This window comes from Dendropsophus ebraccatus, chromosome 5, assembly GCF_027789765.1.
Source record: "Dendropsophus ebraccatus isolate aDenEbr1 chromosome 5, aDenEbr1.pat, whole genome shotgun sequence".
Taxonomy (NCBI): domain Eukaryota; kingdom Metazoa; phylum Chordata; class Amphibia; order Anura; family Hylidae; genus Dendropsophus; species Dendropsophus ebraccatus.
In genome coordinates, this window is record NC_091458.1 from 16,319,049 (window position 1) to 16,333,869 (window position 14,821).

General features: G+C 44.4%; 2 protein-coding genes across 2 annotated transcripts; both read left to right on the forward strand.

The window, feature by feature from the left end:
* The first annotated feature begins 56 nt into the window (after positions 1 to 56).
* On the forward strand, positions 57 to 2,599 carry LOC138793398 (heat shock 70 kDa protein-like). Its single transcript, XM_069971962.1, has one exon. It carries the CDS (start codon positions 402 to 404, stop codon positions 2,343 to 2,345), a length of 1,944 nt encoding a protein of 647 aa, XP_069828063.1. The 5' UTR covers positions 57 to 401; the 3' UTR covers positions 2,346 to 2,599.
* Positions 2,600 to 10,680: 8,081 nt separating this feature from the next.
* LOC138793399 (heat shock 70 kDa protein-like) lies at positions 10,681 to 13,198 on the forward strand. The gene has a single exon (XM_069971964.1). The coding sequence runs from the start codon at positions 11,049 to 11,051 to the stop codon at positions 12,990 to 12,992; it is 1,944 nt and encodes a 647-aa protein (XP_069828065.1). The 5' UTR covers positions 10,681 to 11,048; the 3' UTR covers positions 12,993 to 13,198.
* Positions 13,199 to 14,821: the final 1,623 nt, after the last annotated feature.

Consider the following 14,821-nt stretch of genomic DNA (forward strand, 5'->3'; position numbering starts at 1 on the left):
TTCTAGTTTCTCGAACCAGCTAGAAACATCTTGGAGACGACGTCACCAGAGCCCTCCTGTGATTGGCTGACGGCAGAGGAAGCTTCGTGAATGTTCGGGACTGTTGCTATAGACACAGAGAGGCTTGTGGAACCCTGAGTGCTGATTGGCTGTTACCTCAGAGGCTAGAATAAAGCTTATAGTATAAATACACATCACAGCCTCACAGCAGGCAGAACTACAGAGAGAAGCAAGACAGCTGGAAACTGCACAGAGCAAAGATCCTTACCAGACACAGCGGGAGAGACAAGAGCGACCAGACTATAGCATCCAATACAGCCACAGAGGGAAAAGCTACTGAAGAGCACCAGACTTATCGGGAGAACTTATCCAGAGTATACACCTCACAGACATCTACTATAATGCCTGCCAAAGGAATTGCAGTTGGCATTGACCTAGGCACCACCTATTCCTGCGTTGGCGTCTTTCAAGATGGAAAAGTGGAGATCATCGCCAATGACCAGGGCAACCGCACCACCCCGAGTTACGTGGCTTTCACCGACACAGAGAGACTGATTGGAGATGCAGCCAAGAACCAGGTGGCCATGAACCCACAGAACACAGTCTTTGATGCCAAGAGGCTGATTGGCCGCAAGTTTGACGACCCGGTGGTGCAGTCAGACATGAAGCATTGGCCGTTCAGCGTGGTGAGCGATGGAGGAAAGCCTAAAGTGAAGGTGGAGTACAAGGGAGAACAAAAGACCTTTTCTCCTGAAGAAATCTCCTCCATGGTTTTGCTTAAGATGAAGGAGACAGCGGAGGCTTATCTGGGTCACCCAGTGAAAGATGCCGTTATTACTGTGCCGGCCTATTTCAATGATTCCCAACGCCAAGCCACCAAGGACGCAGGAGTCATAGCTGGTTTAAACGTGCTTAGAATCATCAATGAGCCCACAGCAGCCGCCATCGCTTATGGCTTGGACAAGGGAAGCCGCGGAGAGCGCAATGTCCTGATCTTTGACTTGGGAGGGGGCACTTTTGACGTCTCCATTCTCACCATCGATGACGGCGTCTTTGAGGTAAAAGCCACAGCGGGTGACACCCATCTGGGAGGTGAAGACTTTGATAACCGTATGGTCAATCACTTTGTAGAAGAATTTAAGCGTAAGCACAAGAAAGACATCAGCCAGAATAAGAGAGCTTTGAGAAGGCTTAGGACAGCCTGCGAGAGAGCCAAGAGAACCCTATCCTCCAGCAGCCAGGCCAGCATCGAGATTGACTCTCTATATGAGGGCAATGACTTCTATACTTCCATCACAAGGGCTCGCTTTGAGGAGTTGTGCTCAGACCTCTTTAGGGGAACCCTTGATCCAGTAGAAAAGGCTCTAAGAGATGCCAGAATGGACAAATCTCAAATACATGATATTGTTTTGGTTGGAGGATCTACGCGCATCCCCAAGGTGCAAAAGCTACTACAAGACTTCTTCAATGGTAAAGAGCTGAACAAGAGCATCAATCCTGATGAGGCTGTGGCCTATGGAGCTGCTGTGCAAGCTGCCATCTTAACTGGGGACACGTCTGAGAAAGTCCAGGATCTCCTCCTGTTGGATGTGGCACCACTCTCTCTCGGGCTTGAAACAGCAGGTGGGGTGATGACCGTTCTTATCAAACGTAACACAACCATTCCAACCAAGCAGACACAAACCTTCACCACCTATTCCGACAACCAGCCTGGAGTCCTCATCCAAGTGTTTGAGGGTGAAAGAGCGATGACCAAGGACAACAATCTTCTTGGCAAGTTTGAACTGAGCGGGATACCCCCAGCCCCACGGGGAGTGCCACAGATTGAAGTGACCTTCGATATAGATGCCAACGGGATACTCAATGTTTCTGCCATGGATAAAAGCTCTGGTAAACAGAATAAAATCACAATCACCAATGACAAGGGCAGACTGAGCAAGGAGGAGATTGAGAGGATGGTGCAAGAGGCTGAGAAGTATAAGGCAGATGACGATACCCAAAGAGAGAGAATCGCTGCTAAGAACTCCCTGGAGGCCTATGTCTTCAACATGAAGAGTGCAGTGGAAGATGACAATGTGAAGCATAAGATAAGTGCTGGAGACAAGAAGAGCATTGTGGACAAGTGTAATGAGATCCTGTCCTGGCTGGACAAGAACCAGTTAGCTGAGAAAGAAGAATATGTCCATCGGCACAAGGAATTGGAGAAGGTGTGTAATCCTATCATCACCAAACTGTACCAAGGATCCTCCGCCAGTGGGATGCCAGGAGGAATGCCCGGTGCCAGCTGCAGTGCCCAAGCCAGACAGGGCAGCACCACAGGCCCAACTATTGAAGAAGTGGATTAAAATGAGTTATGAGTTATCAACATGGACTTTTTATTGACATCTAAATGGACTGTTTATGTAATATGGACTATTGACTTACACATGGGAACAGCTGGCTTTCTGCTGAGCAGATAGTAACCAGTATTACCTGGTATAGAATGTACTTTTACACATGGGAATACACTGGGATTTGCAGACGTCTTATTGGTGATATTTTTCTCTATTTTATGCTGTAATGTTTTATTGTCTTAATAAAATATTTTTTATTTTTCTTAGATATTTGTGTTCTTATTTTTATTACACTTTTTACTACTTGCATTAGTAAAGATTAAAGATTTACTCTTCTTTACCATTTCACTTGTAGACCCCAAAATACGAGTGTTCTGTGCTTGAGCAACCATGTGATTTCCCACCATAGTGGAAATTATTTGTATTTTGCTGAATTAAGTAAATTTGTTAATGACACTAAGGAGGGGAATGTTTACCAGTTGTAGGGGATCATGCGTTAGGCAATTTTTAATATATTAAAGGGGTAGTGCGGTGTTAGACATTTTTTCACTAAATGCCACACATTACAAAGTTATACAACATTGTAATGTGTGTTATTTAAAGGGGTAGTGCGGTAAAAAACGTTTCCCCTCATTCCCTCCCCACATGAAAAGTTATATAACATAATATACTTTGTTAGCCAATTCTAGCATCTTACCCCACTTTCCCTGCACAAGTCCCAACAGACCCGATGGTCATACACACTGGACTGACATGTGTATCACCAACGGGTGCGCTGGGACTTGCAGTTCTAACTATGTATGTACTGACATAGCTGTATAGAGAGAGGCAGAGTGAAGCAGGACCCAATAGCAAAGCTTGGGGAGGTATAGGAGGCGTGCCAAGCAGGGAGGGAGTGCCCAGGAGCCTAAGGAACGCCCCAGATCATGACGTGTCGGCCTACGTCTCGACACAAAATGGGGTGCGGGGCTGAAAGATGATCTTGACTTCCAGTGGCCAGCGGGACCAGGGAAAGTGGGGTAAGATGCTAGAATTGGCTACCAAAGTATATTATGAAGTTATATAACTTTTCATGTGGAAAGAGAATGAGGGGAAACGTTTTTCACCGCACTACACCTTTTAAGTGAATGGCCCCCTTCCCCATGTTGACCGCTGTGTTATGCTCAGCCAATCGCGGCTGTAACGACTCAAACTCGTCTTGGGAGTGACAGCCTGCTCAGCCAATTGCTGACTGAGATGGGACAACAATGTGGCCAGTGATTAGCTAAGCGGGCTGTTGCTCCAGAGACGAGTTTGTCTTGAAAGTGGAGGCCCTACAGTCACCAGGACACCAGCTATATTGCAACAGGACACGGAAGGAGCACGGGAAACATACACTCTTTATTGTTTGCTGTATACCAGCAGTGATATATTAAAAATTGCCTAAAGCCAGACAACCCCTTTAAGGGATTAAAATAAAGTGGATGTAGTTCAAAATATCTTGGCCAGTAAACCTTATTTGCGTATATAAAGGGGTATACAGTAGAAAAAGTGACCGCCCGCTAAGCCAATTGCTTACTGAGATCGGACAGCGATGTGGCCAATGATTGGTTGAGCAGGCTGTCACTCCAGAGACGAGTTTGTCTCAAAAGTAGAGGCGCTACAGTAAACAGGGCATACCAGCTACATCTATAGGTTTATTGGCCAGTAAGCGTTCTTACGTGTGTGACTTTGGTATATGAGGTATAATGTAAAAAAAAAAAAACACACCCAGATTTAAAATAGCAGTGTGCACCTACATATTGTGAATGGTTGTATTGGATGTGATGCCAATTTTTTGTTTCTCTGTATCCAGCCATCTGTCCCTTACATGAGATGTAATGTAGCTTTATAGAACCTTCACTCAAAAGCCAGCAGAACACAGCCACAAAAGAAAAAAGCCACATACAGTGATAAGGAGGGCTGCAGTGACTCATCTCTGGCAATATGCTGCCTACTTTTTGGTGTAGGCTCTCTAAATCTTTAGTACATCCCAGTGTGAGAGACAGAGTACTGAAAACAGTGTATATGTACTTGTGTTATTCTGCACTCAGTAAGGTGAGAAACTGTAATAAAGGGGTATCTGTCTGTAGGGGTGTATGTAGTTGTCTATGACCGAGAGATTCAATAACCAGCGAGACCGGACGACTCTTCTTTCTAGGGATCTTTCTGACAGGTATCCAGGCCAGGTTGGAAGCAAATGAAGACTGTTCCTAGAAATTTTTCGAGGGTCCCACGATTCTTCTCCTCAGATGGTCTAGAGGCCAAGTTATCTGTTACTAATAAAAATATTCAACTCTATTTTCTCAGCTGTCCTCATCCTTCTCAGTCTCTCTCTTACCTCACAGTGACTCAGTTTGCACTGAACTGACGTCTCCAACGGAACAGCGAGCTCCAACTGCCTCCTCTCTGACTTCAAGGGGAACTGTTATTGAAAAAAAAACTTTTGACATGTCAATAGTGTGTATTAGTGAGGGTCCAGGTGCTTCTTGACTAGAATGAAGAGGCAAACGTGCTCAGCAGCGTGCCCTCTGCCCCTTCCTTTTTTACTATTAACCACTAACACAAGCGCTCTAAATAATAATTGCAGCCTATGAAACTTCCTGTATACAGAATTGCCGGGCACCCTATCTAGAGCATTTAGTATAACTAATGGCACCCGCCAAGGATGCCCTCTATCTCCTATGATATTTACACTAATTATAGAACCTTTAGCTCACTTGATCAGGTCCTCTCCTGATATAAAAGGCATCCAAATAGATTCCACAAATCACCGTATTGGTCTCTTTGCGGACGATGTAATTATTAGTGTGACGTCTCCTGTACAATCGTTGTTTGCTCTTGAGCAAATATTAAATGAGTTTGGGAAAGCAAGCTACTACAAAGTTAATGCATCAAAATCACTGATTCTAAACAAGGGAGTTTCTGCTCCCCAACAATCCCAATTGCAAGATATATACCCGTATAAATGGACAGATGGCCAAATTCCATATCTAGGGATCATTCTTACATTTCCTTTAAAGAGATTAATAACGGTTAATAGTGCAAACTTAACAACAATGATATCTAAGGAAGTAGAGGTCTATAAGAACCTTCCCTTATCCTGGGTTGGCCGCATAGCTGCAGCAAAAATGATGGTGTTACCTAAGTTACTTTATTATTTCAGAAATTTGCCAGTATCCTTCCCTTTGTATATCATAACTAAATTACAAAAAATTATTAATACTTTTGTATGGAAAGGACAAAAAGCGAGGATTAAATCTACCATTATGTGCTTACCACTGTCTGTAGGAGGATTGGGATGTCCATTAGTGAATTATTATTACTATGCATCTATTGTGGACCAACTTAAGTCCCGGATGCTTGGTACTAATATGAAACATTGGGTGGATATTGAACTGTCTATTACCAAAGCTACCTCCTTTAGGGATCTGTTGTGGATGGCTTTGCTTCCCGGTAATAAAAATAATTTCTTCCTTGAAAAATTCCTCCCCTACGATATTAGCAGCTTTGTCGATTTGGAAGTTGATAACACTTCAATATAAAATCCTCCCACCAAGATATAAACTGTTGCCATTAGAAGTTATCCAACAATACATCCCAGGCCTAGATTTAAGGGTATGGAGAGAAAGGGGTATATTGACATTGGGTCATTTATATGTGGGTAATGTTATGGACTCATTTTTACACATATCACAAACGTATAGCCTATCGTCTAAAGAGTTTTACAAATATTTGCAAGTGAGACACTTGGCAAGTAGCCTACCACCAGAAGAAGTATCTCGAGTCCCAGGCTTTGAGCGTTTTTTCTACAATACTAAATGTCTATCTAAAAGGTATTTCAGTAGCGTACAAAGCCCTATTAGGTAGCTCATCTGCCACACTGACCTTTATACAAAAATGGGAAGACTTGGCTACCAAGTTCACAACTGATCAGTGGGATAACACATATAAAATCCCCTATACTCTTTCTAAATGCTCTAATCATCTAGACGCCTCCAGAAAGCTTATGTACCGATGGTACCTCACCCCATACAGATTGGCTAAAATATACCCTGGTGCTTCCCGCATGTGCTGGAGATGCCACACAGCTGTGGGCACGCTAAAACACATTTGGTGGGAATGTAATCCTGTAGCGCAATTATGGCAGAAGGTCCATGAGTTAACTTGCAGGGTTATGTCTTATGTCCCTCCATGGAATCCAGGCATAGCCTTATTATCTTTTGGCTTGTCTGACTTCCCCATCACTGAAAGGACTATTATGTTTTAGTTCTGGTGGACACCAATATGTGAGATAGCACAGAATTGGAAATCTGTAAATCTTCCTACAATACCAGAAATTATGCAAACAGTCCAATATAACTGCACTATAGAACATATGGTAGAAAAAAGGAACAATCCCAATAATACGCCTTTTTTACTGAGGTGGGGACATTGGCTACGGTTCCAGGGCTTAGCTCCCCCATAATGTGGTAAACAGGATATTTAGCTACATGACTGTTAGTAATCGTGCTCTACCTTATTTACATGCACAACTACTTCTAGAGACTCGTTGTAGTTTTAATTTTGGATATGTGTGACCAAATTTGTTGGTGTACTAGTAAGTTGTATTGGTTACACTTGAACTGGTTTAGTTCATACTGTTGTTGGTTTCTTAGTTCCTTTGTTATCTTCATATGTCATTTATTTTTGTTTATTTTTTGTTTTTTATTTATTTAAAAAAAAATTCTGATATGTATGTATGTACATTGCCTTCAAAATCAATAAAAATATTTGAACAAGAATTGCCGGGCATTCCATAGGCTCCCATTATGAATCTTTAGTCTGTGCGTAATAGCAGTTATGGCAGAGATGAAGGGGCAGAGGGTGTGCTGCTCAGTGGGTCTGCCCCTTCAGTCTAGTGATCAGCAGGGATGTAAGCACCTGGGCCGCCACCGAGACATGTTACTATGACATTTGATTGGCTGTGGTGGTGATGGAAGTATATGAGCAGGTCAAAGAATTATTTAAGGGTCCATTCACAAATACAGGATCTGCAGATTTAATGTCGCTGGTTGAAGCTGCAGATATCAATGTAAGTAAATGATACAACACACATAACATCTGCTGCAAACCCTGTACGTCTGAATGGATCCTAAAGGTCACCATGTTATAAAGCTGCCTGATATACAGTTTTGTAGTAGGAGATTCTGGGCTTTGGAGTAGAGTGAGAGGTCCTAATTAGAGATGAGCGAATCGGGTTCGAGTTGATCCGAACGTTCGGCATTTGATTAGCGGGGGCTGCTGAACATGGATAAAGCACTAAGGTTGTCTGGAAAACATGGATACAGCCAATGACTATATCCATGATTTCCACATAGCCTTAGGGCTTTATCCAAGTTCAGCAGCCACCGCTAATCAAATGCCGAAAGTTCGGGTTCGGATCGACTCGAGCATGCTCAAGGTTCGCTCATCTCTAGACCTAATCAGTTACTGACAGCTATATATCTATGTAATCTTATATACAGAAAGCTGTCAATCACCAATTAGGACCACCCACTGGACTCCTAAACCCACAATGTGCAACTGATAAATTACAGGTTATGTCTAATCTTTTCCCACAAATCAGGCTGCTCCCGCTCTATAACGTGACACCTGCAGAATGGGCAGCTAGTAAAATAAAATATAAGACACAAATAAAATCTCAGAAAAGAACAATTTTTTTCTGTAAAACACAAAATTTTTATTAAATATATTTGGTAAATTAATATAAATAACATACATTTTGCCTATACATACTACTGTAGAATACATCATACCATCACTTATAGGCATAATTAACTGCAGCTGAATAGAAAGTTACTTTTTAAATATATATCATGTATAGAGATGAGCGAACCTGGAGCATGCTCGAGTCCATCCGAACCCGAACTTTCGGCATTTGATTAGCGGTGGCTGCTGAAGTTGGATAAAGCCCTAAGGCTATGTGGAAAACATGGATATAGTCATTGGCTGTATCCATGTTTCCAGACAACCTTAGAGCTTTATCCAAGTTCAGCAGCCCCAGCTAATCAAATACAGAACGTGCGGGTTTGGATGGACTCGGACTCGAACCCGGTTCGCTCATCTCTAATCATGTACCTTTAAACTTTTATGAGAACTCCGGCAGAACTGCGCCCAATAATTATTTTCTAAACTCCATCCATCTTGGAATTGGCGGCTAAATCCCTTACCAGAGGCCATATTGTCTCCGCTCCCCGCTGCTCCTATCTATAGATTAGGAGACGGCTTTTCCTGCTCCATCCCCATAGCATCTGTCTCCTGTGTGATGTGATACTGTGGCGCAAGGCTTGAGATGGGGCAGAAAGTGGCATCTAATACACAGACAGGAACAGCAGGGAGCAGAGACAACCAGGCCCCCCAGGTATACAGTCAATATGACAGGAATATAGAAACATGACCATTGTGCACAGTGCTGCCTGACAGTCATTCTTCTCAAAACTACAGAAGGACTATACATAGGTCAGACATTGCTATTCAACACCCCCCCCCCTCACCTCCAGGCTGGTCACCCTGCCAACATAGTTCCCCTCCCTGGTCCCTGCACAACCCACCCTGGTCACCCTGCCAACCACCCCCCATCTGACATCCTGTACCCCTCCTTACCAGACTGATCTCTGCCCCATCTGCCTTCCTCCCAGGACTGTATCCTCCTCCTGCCCCCCCCCCCAACAGCTGATATCTTCCTCCTGCCCCTTCCCACCTACAGCTGGTATCTTCCTCCTGCCCCCTCTCAACTACAGCTGGTATCTTCCTCCTGCATAGTGCAGACACTACAGCACATGTGGTGACATCATAGTCACATGATCAGGTCCTTCACAATGTGCAGTAATATTGCTGAATGGTCTCCTGATCACCAGGCTGATCTTCAGGCTACAGGCATAACTGACCTTTCTGTCCCTGTCCCGGGGATGACAGAGCATGCTGAGACTAGTAGTCCTCCAGCGTACACACACACACACACACACACACACTATGGCCTCCTCCAATTCTTCCTCTCCCCTCTGTATATAATGTGTACACAGATGTCACGTGTTGTATCCAAGTCCTGATCCCTGTATACACCTAGCAGGCTACTCACTGTATATAACCCAGTAAACAGCTATCAGACTACTCTCTGTATATAACACTGTACACAGCTATCATGCTACTCTCTGTATATAACAAGGTACACAGCTATCATGCTACTCTCTGTATATAACAAGGTACACAGCTATCATGCTACTCTCTGTATATAACAAGGTATACAGCTATCAGGCTACTCTCTGTATTTAACACTGTATACAGCTATCAGGCTACTCCCGGTATCTAACACTGTATACAGCCATCATGCTACTCTCTGTATATAACACTGTATACAGCTATCATGCTACTCTCTGTATATAACACTGTATACAGCTATCAGGCTACTCTCTGTATATAACACTGTATAAACCTATCAGGCTGTTCTCTGTATATAACACTATAAACACATACCAGGCTACTCCCTGTATATAGGTATCAGGCTACTCTCTGTATATAACACTGTATACACCTGTCAGGATACTTTCTGTATATAACCATGTATTCAGCTATCTTGCTACTCTCTGTATATAACACTGTATACACCTGTCAGGCTACTCCCGGTATATAACACTGTATACAGCCATCAGGATACTCTCTGTATATAACACTGTATACAGCTATCAGGCTACTCTCGGTATATAACGCTGTATATAGCTATCAGGCTACTCTCTGTATATAACGCTGTATACACCTATCAGAATACTCTCTGTATATAACACTATAAACACATACCAGGCTACTCCCTGTATATAGGTATCAGGCTACTCTCTGTATATAAGGCTGTACACAGTCCCCGGATGTCCTCACCATACAGCAGCCTCCTCTCCTCTCCCCGGTGTGGAGGCCGCAGCTTCCCGTCACTTCTCCTGCTCCTCTGCTCTTCAGTCTCTATATGGACTGTACCACTATGAGGAGCGGGGGGGCTGCACTCTGTGGTCGCTCCTGACAGGCTGCACACTCAATGCGGCGTCTCAGAAACCGGCAGGAAGGTCCGGAGCAGCGGGGCCGCCGGGGATGAGGGCAGAGCGGCTTATACTCACTATTACCGGGCGCTGAGGAGAGAAGCAGCCAGACATCTCTAGAAACGTCTACAAGCAGCTGGAAAGCTCGAGAATACCCCAACCAATAGCAGCTTCTGGAGTCTTCCCGCCCAGTGACATCACTACACATACAAATCTGATTGGTCACAACTTCTAGTTTCTCAAACAAGCTAGAAACATCTCGGGTGACGATGTCACCAGAGCCCTCCTGTGATTGGCCGACGGCAGAGGAAGCTTCTTGAATGTTCGGGACTGTTGCTATAGACACGGAGAGGCTTGTGGAACCCTGAGTGCTGATTGGCTGTTACCTCAGAGGCTAGAATAAAGCTTATAGTATAAATACACATCACAGCCTCACAGCAGGCAGAACTACAGAGAGAAGCAAGACAGCTGGAAACTGCACAGAGCAGAGATCCTTACCAGACACAGCGGGAGAGACAAGAGCGACCAGACTATAGCATCCAATACAGCCACAGAGGGAAAAGCTACTGAAGAGCACCAGACTTATCGGGAGAACCCATCCAGAGTATACACCTCACAGACATCTACCATAATGCCTGCCAAAGGAGTTGCAGTCGGAATTGACCTGGGCACCACCTATTCCTGCGTTGGCGTCTTTCAACATGGAAAAGTGGAGATAATCGCCAATGACCAGGGCAACCGCACCACCCCGAGTTACGTGGCTTTCACCGACACAGAGAGACTGATTGGAGATGCAGCCAAGAACCAGGTGGCCATGAACCCACAGAACACAGTCTTTGATGCCAAGAGGCTGATTGGCCGCAAGTTTGACGACCCGGTGGTGCAGTCAGACATGAAGCATTGGCCGTTCAGCGTGGTGAGCGATGGAGGAAAGCCTAAAGTGAAGGTGGAGTACAAGGGAGAACAGAAGACCTTTTCTCCTGAAGAAATCTCCTCCATGGTTTTGCTTAAGATGAAGGAGACAGCGGAGGCTTATCTGGGTCACCCAGTGAAAGACGCTGTTATTACTGTGCCGGCCTATTTCAATGATTCCCAACGCCAAGCCACCAAGGACGCAGGAGTCATAGCTGGTTTAAACGTGCTCAGAATAATCAATGAGCCCACAGCAGCTGCCATCGCTTACGGCTTGGACAAGGGAAGCCGTGGAGAGCGCAATGTCCTGATCTTTGACTTGGGAGGGGGCACTTTTGACGTCTCCATTCTCACCATCGATGACGGCGTCTTTGAGGTAAAAGCCACAGCGGGTGACACCCATCTGGGAGGTGAAGACTTTGATAACCGTATGGTCAATCATTTTGTAGAAGAATTTAAGCGTAAGCACAAGAAAGACATCAGCCAGAATAAGAGAGCTTTGAGAAGGCTTAGGACAGCCTGTGAGAGAGCCAAGAGAACCCTATCCTCCAGCAGCCAGGCCAGCATCGAGATTGACTCTCTATATGAGGGCATTGACTTCTACACTTCCATCACAAGGGCTCGCTTTGAGGAGTTGTGCTCAGACCTCTTTAGGGGAACCCTTGATCCAGTAGAAAAGGCTCTAAGAGATGCCAGAATGGACAAATCTCAGATCCATGATATTGTTTTGGTTGGAGGATCTACGCGCATCCCCAAGGTGCAAAAGCTACTACAAGACTTCTTCAATGGGAAAGAGCTGAACAAGAGCATCAATCCTGATGAGGCTGTGGCCTATGGAGCTGCTGTGCAAGCTGCTATCTTAACTGGGGACACGTCTGAGAAAGTCCAGGATATCCTCCTGTTGGATGTGGCACCACTCTCCCTCGGGCTTGAAACAGCAGGTGGGGTGATGACCGTTCTTATCAAACGCAACACAACCATCCCAACCAAGCAGACACAAACCTTCACCACTTATTCTGACAACCAGCCTGGAGTCCTCATCCAAGTGTTTGAGGGTGAGAGAGCGATGACCAAGGACAACAATCTTCTTGGCAAGTTTGAACTGAGCGGGATACCCCCAGCCCCACGGGGAGTGCCACAGATTGAAGTGACCTTCGATATAGATGCCAACGGGATACTCAATGTTTCTGCCATGGATAAAAGCTCTGGTAAACAGAATAAAATCACAATCACCAATGACAAGGGCAGACTGAGCAAGGAGGAGATTGATAGGATGGTGCAAGAGGCTGAGAAGTATAAGGCAGATGACGATACCCAAAGAGAGAGAATCGCTGCTAAGAACTCCCTGGAGTCCTATGTCTTCAACATGAAGAGTGCAGTGGAAGATGACAATGTGAAGCATAAGATAAGTGCTGGAGACAAGAAGAGCATTGTGGACAAGTGTAATGAGATCCTGTCCTGGCTGGACAAGAACCAGTTAGCTGAGAAAGAAGAATATGTCCATCGGCACAAGGAATTGGAGAAGGTGTGTAATCCTATCATCACCAAACTGTACCAAGGATCCTCCGCCAGTGGGATGCCAGGAGGAATGCCCGGTGCCAGCTGCAGTGCCCAAGCCAGACAGGGCAGCACCACAGGCCCAACTATTGAAGAAGTGGATTAAAATGAGTTATGAGTTATCAACATGGACTTTTTATTGACATCTAAATGGACTGTTTATGTAATATGGACTATTGAATTACACATGGGAACAGCTGGTTTTCTGCTAACAGATAGTAACCAGTATTACCTGGTATAGAATGTAGTTTTACACATGGAAATACACTGGGATTTGCAGACGTCTTATTGGTGATATTTTTCTCTATTTTATGCTGTAATGTTTTATTGTGTTAATAAAATATTTTTTATTTTTCTTAGATATTTGTGTTCTTATTTTTATTACACTTTTTACTACTTGCATTAGTAAAGATTAAAGATTTACTCTTCTTTACCATTTCACTTGTAGACCCCAAAATACGAGTGTTCTGTGCTTGAGCAACCATGTGATTTCCCACCATAGTGGCAATTATTTGTATTTTGCTGAATTAAGTAAATTTGTTAATGACACTTAGGAGGGGAATGTTTACCAGAAATAAGTTGTAGGGGATCATGCGTTAGGCAATTTTTAATATATTAAAGGAGTAGTGCGGTGTTAGACATTTTTTCACTAAATGCCACACATTACAAAGTTATACAACATTGTAATGTGTGTTATTTAAAGGGGTAGTGCGGTAAAAAACGTTTCCCCTCATTCCCTCCCCACATGAAAAGTTATATAACATAATATACTTTGGTAGCCAATTCTAGCATCTTACCCCACTTTCCCTGCACAAGTCCCAGCAGACCCGATGGTCATAGACACTGGACTGACGTGTATCACCAACGGGTGCGCTGGGACTTGCAGTTCTAACTATGTATGTACTGACATAGCTGTATAGAGAGAGGCAGAGTGAAGCAGGACCCAATAGCAAAGCTTGGGGAGGTATAGGAGGCGTGCCAAGCAGGGAGGGAGTGCCCAGGAGCCCAAGGAACGCCCCAGATCATGACGTGTCGGCCTACGTCTCGACACAAAATGGGGTGCGGGGCTGAAAGATGATCTTGACTTCCAGTGGCCAGCGGGACCAGGGAAAGTGGGGTAAGATGCTAGAATTGGCTACCAAAGTATATTATGAAGTTATATAACTTTTCATGTGGAAAGAGAATGAGGGGAAACGTTTTTCACCGCACTACACCTTTTAAGTGAATGGCCCCCTTCCCCATGTTGACCGCTGTGTTATGCTCAGCCAATCGCGGCTGTAACGACTCAAACTCGTCTTGGGAGTGACAGCCTGCTCAGCCAATTGCTGACTGAGATGGGACAACAATGTGGCCAGTGATTAGCTAAGCGGGCTGTTGCTCCAGAGACGAGTTTGTCTTGAAAGTGGAGGCCCTACAGTCACCAGGACACCAGCTATATTGCAACAGGACACGGAAGGAGCACGGGAAACATACACTCTTTATTGTTTGCTATATACCAGCAGTGATATATTAAAAATTGCCTAAAGCCAGACAACCCCTTTAAGGGATTAAAATAAAGTGGATGTAGTTCAAAATATCTTGGCCAGTAAACCTTATTTGCGTATATAAAGGGGTATACAGTAGAAAAAGTGACCGCCCGCTAAGCCAATTGCTTACTGAGATCGGACAGCGATGTGGCCAATGATTGGTTGAGCAGGCTGTCACTCCAGAGACGAGTTTGTCTCAAAAGTAGAGGCGCTACAGTAAACAGGGCATACCAGCTACATCTATAGGTTTATTGGCCAGTAAGCGTTCTTACGTGTGTGACTTTGGTATATGAGGTATAATGTAAAAAAAAAAACACACACAGATTTAAAATAGCAGTGTGCACCTACATATTGTGAATGGTTGTATTGGATGTGATGCCCATTTTTTGTTTCACTGTATCCAGCCGTC

Bases quoted from the DNA above. Each gene is read 5' to 3' on its own strand.
- LOC138793398 (XM_069971962.1), top strand. From the start codon at position 402: ATGCCTGCCAAAGGAATTGCAGTTGGCATTGACCTAGGCACCACCTAT.
- LOC138793399 (XM_069971964.1), top strand. From the start codon at position 11,049: ATGCCTGCCAAAGGAGTTGCAGTCGGAATTGACCTGGGCACCACCTAT.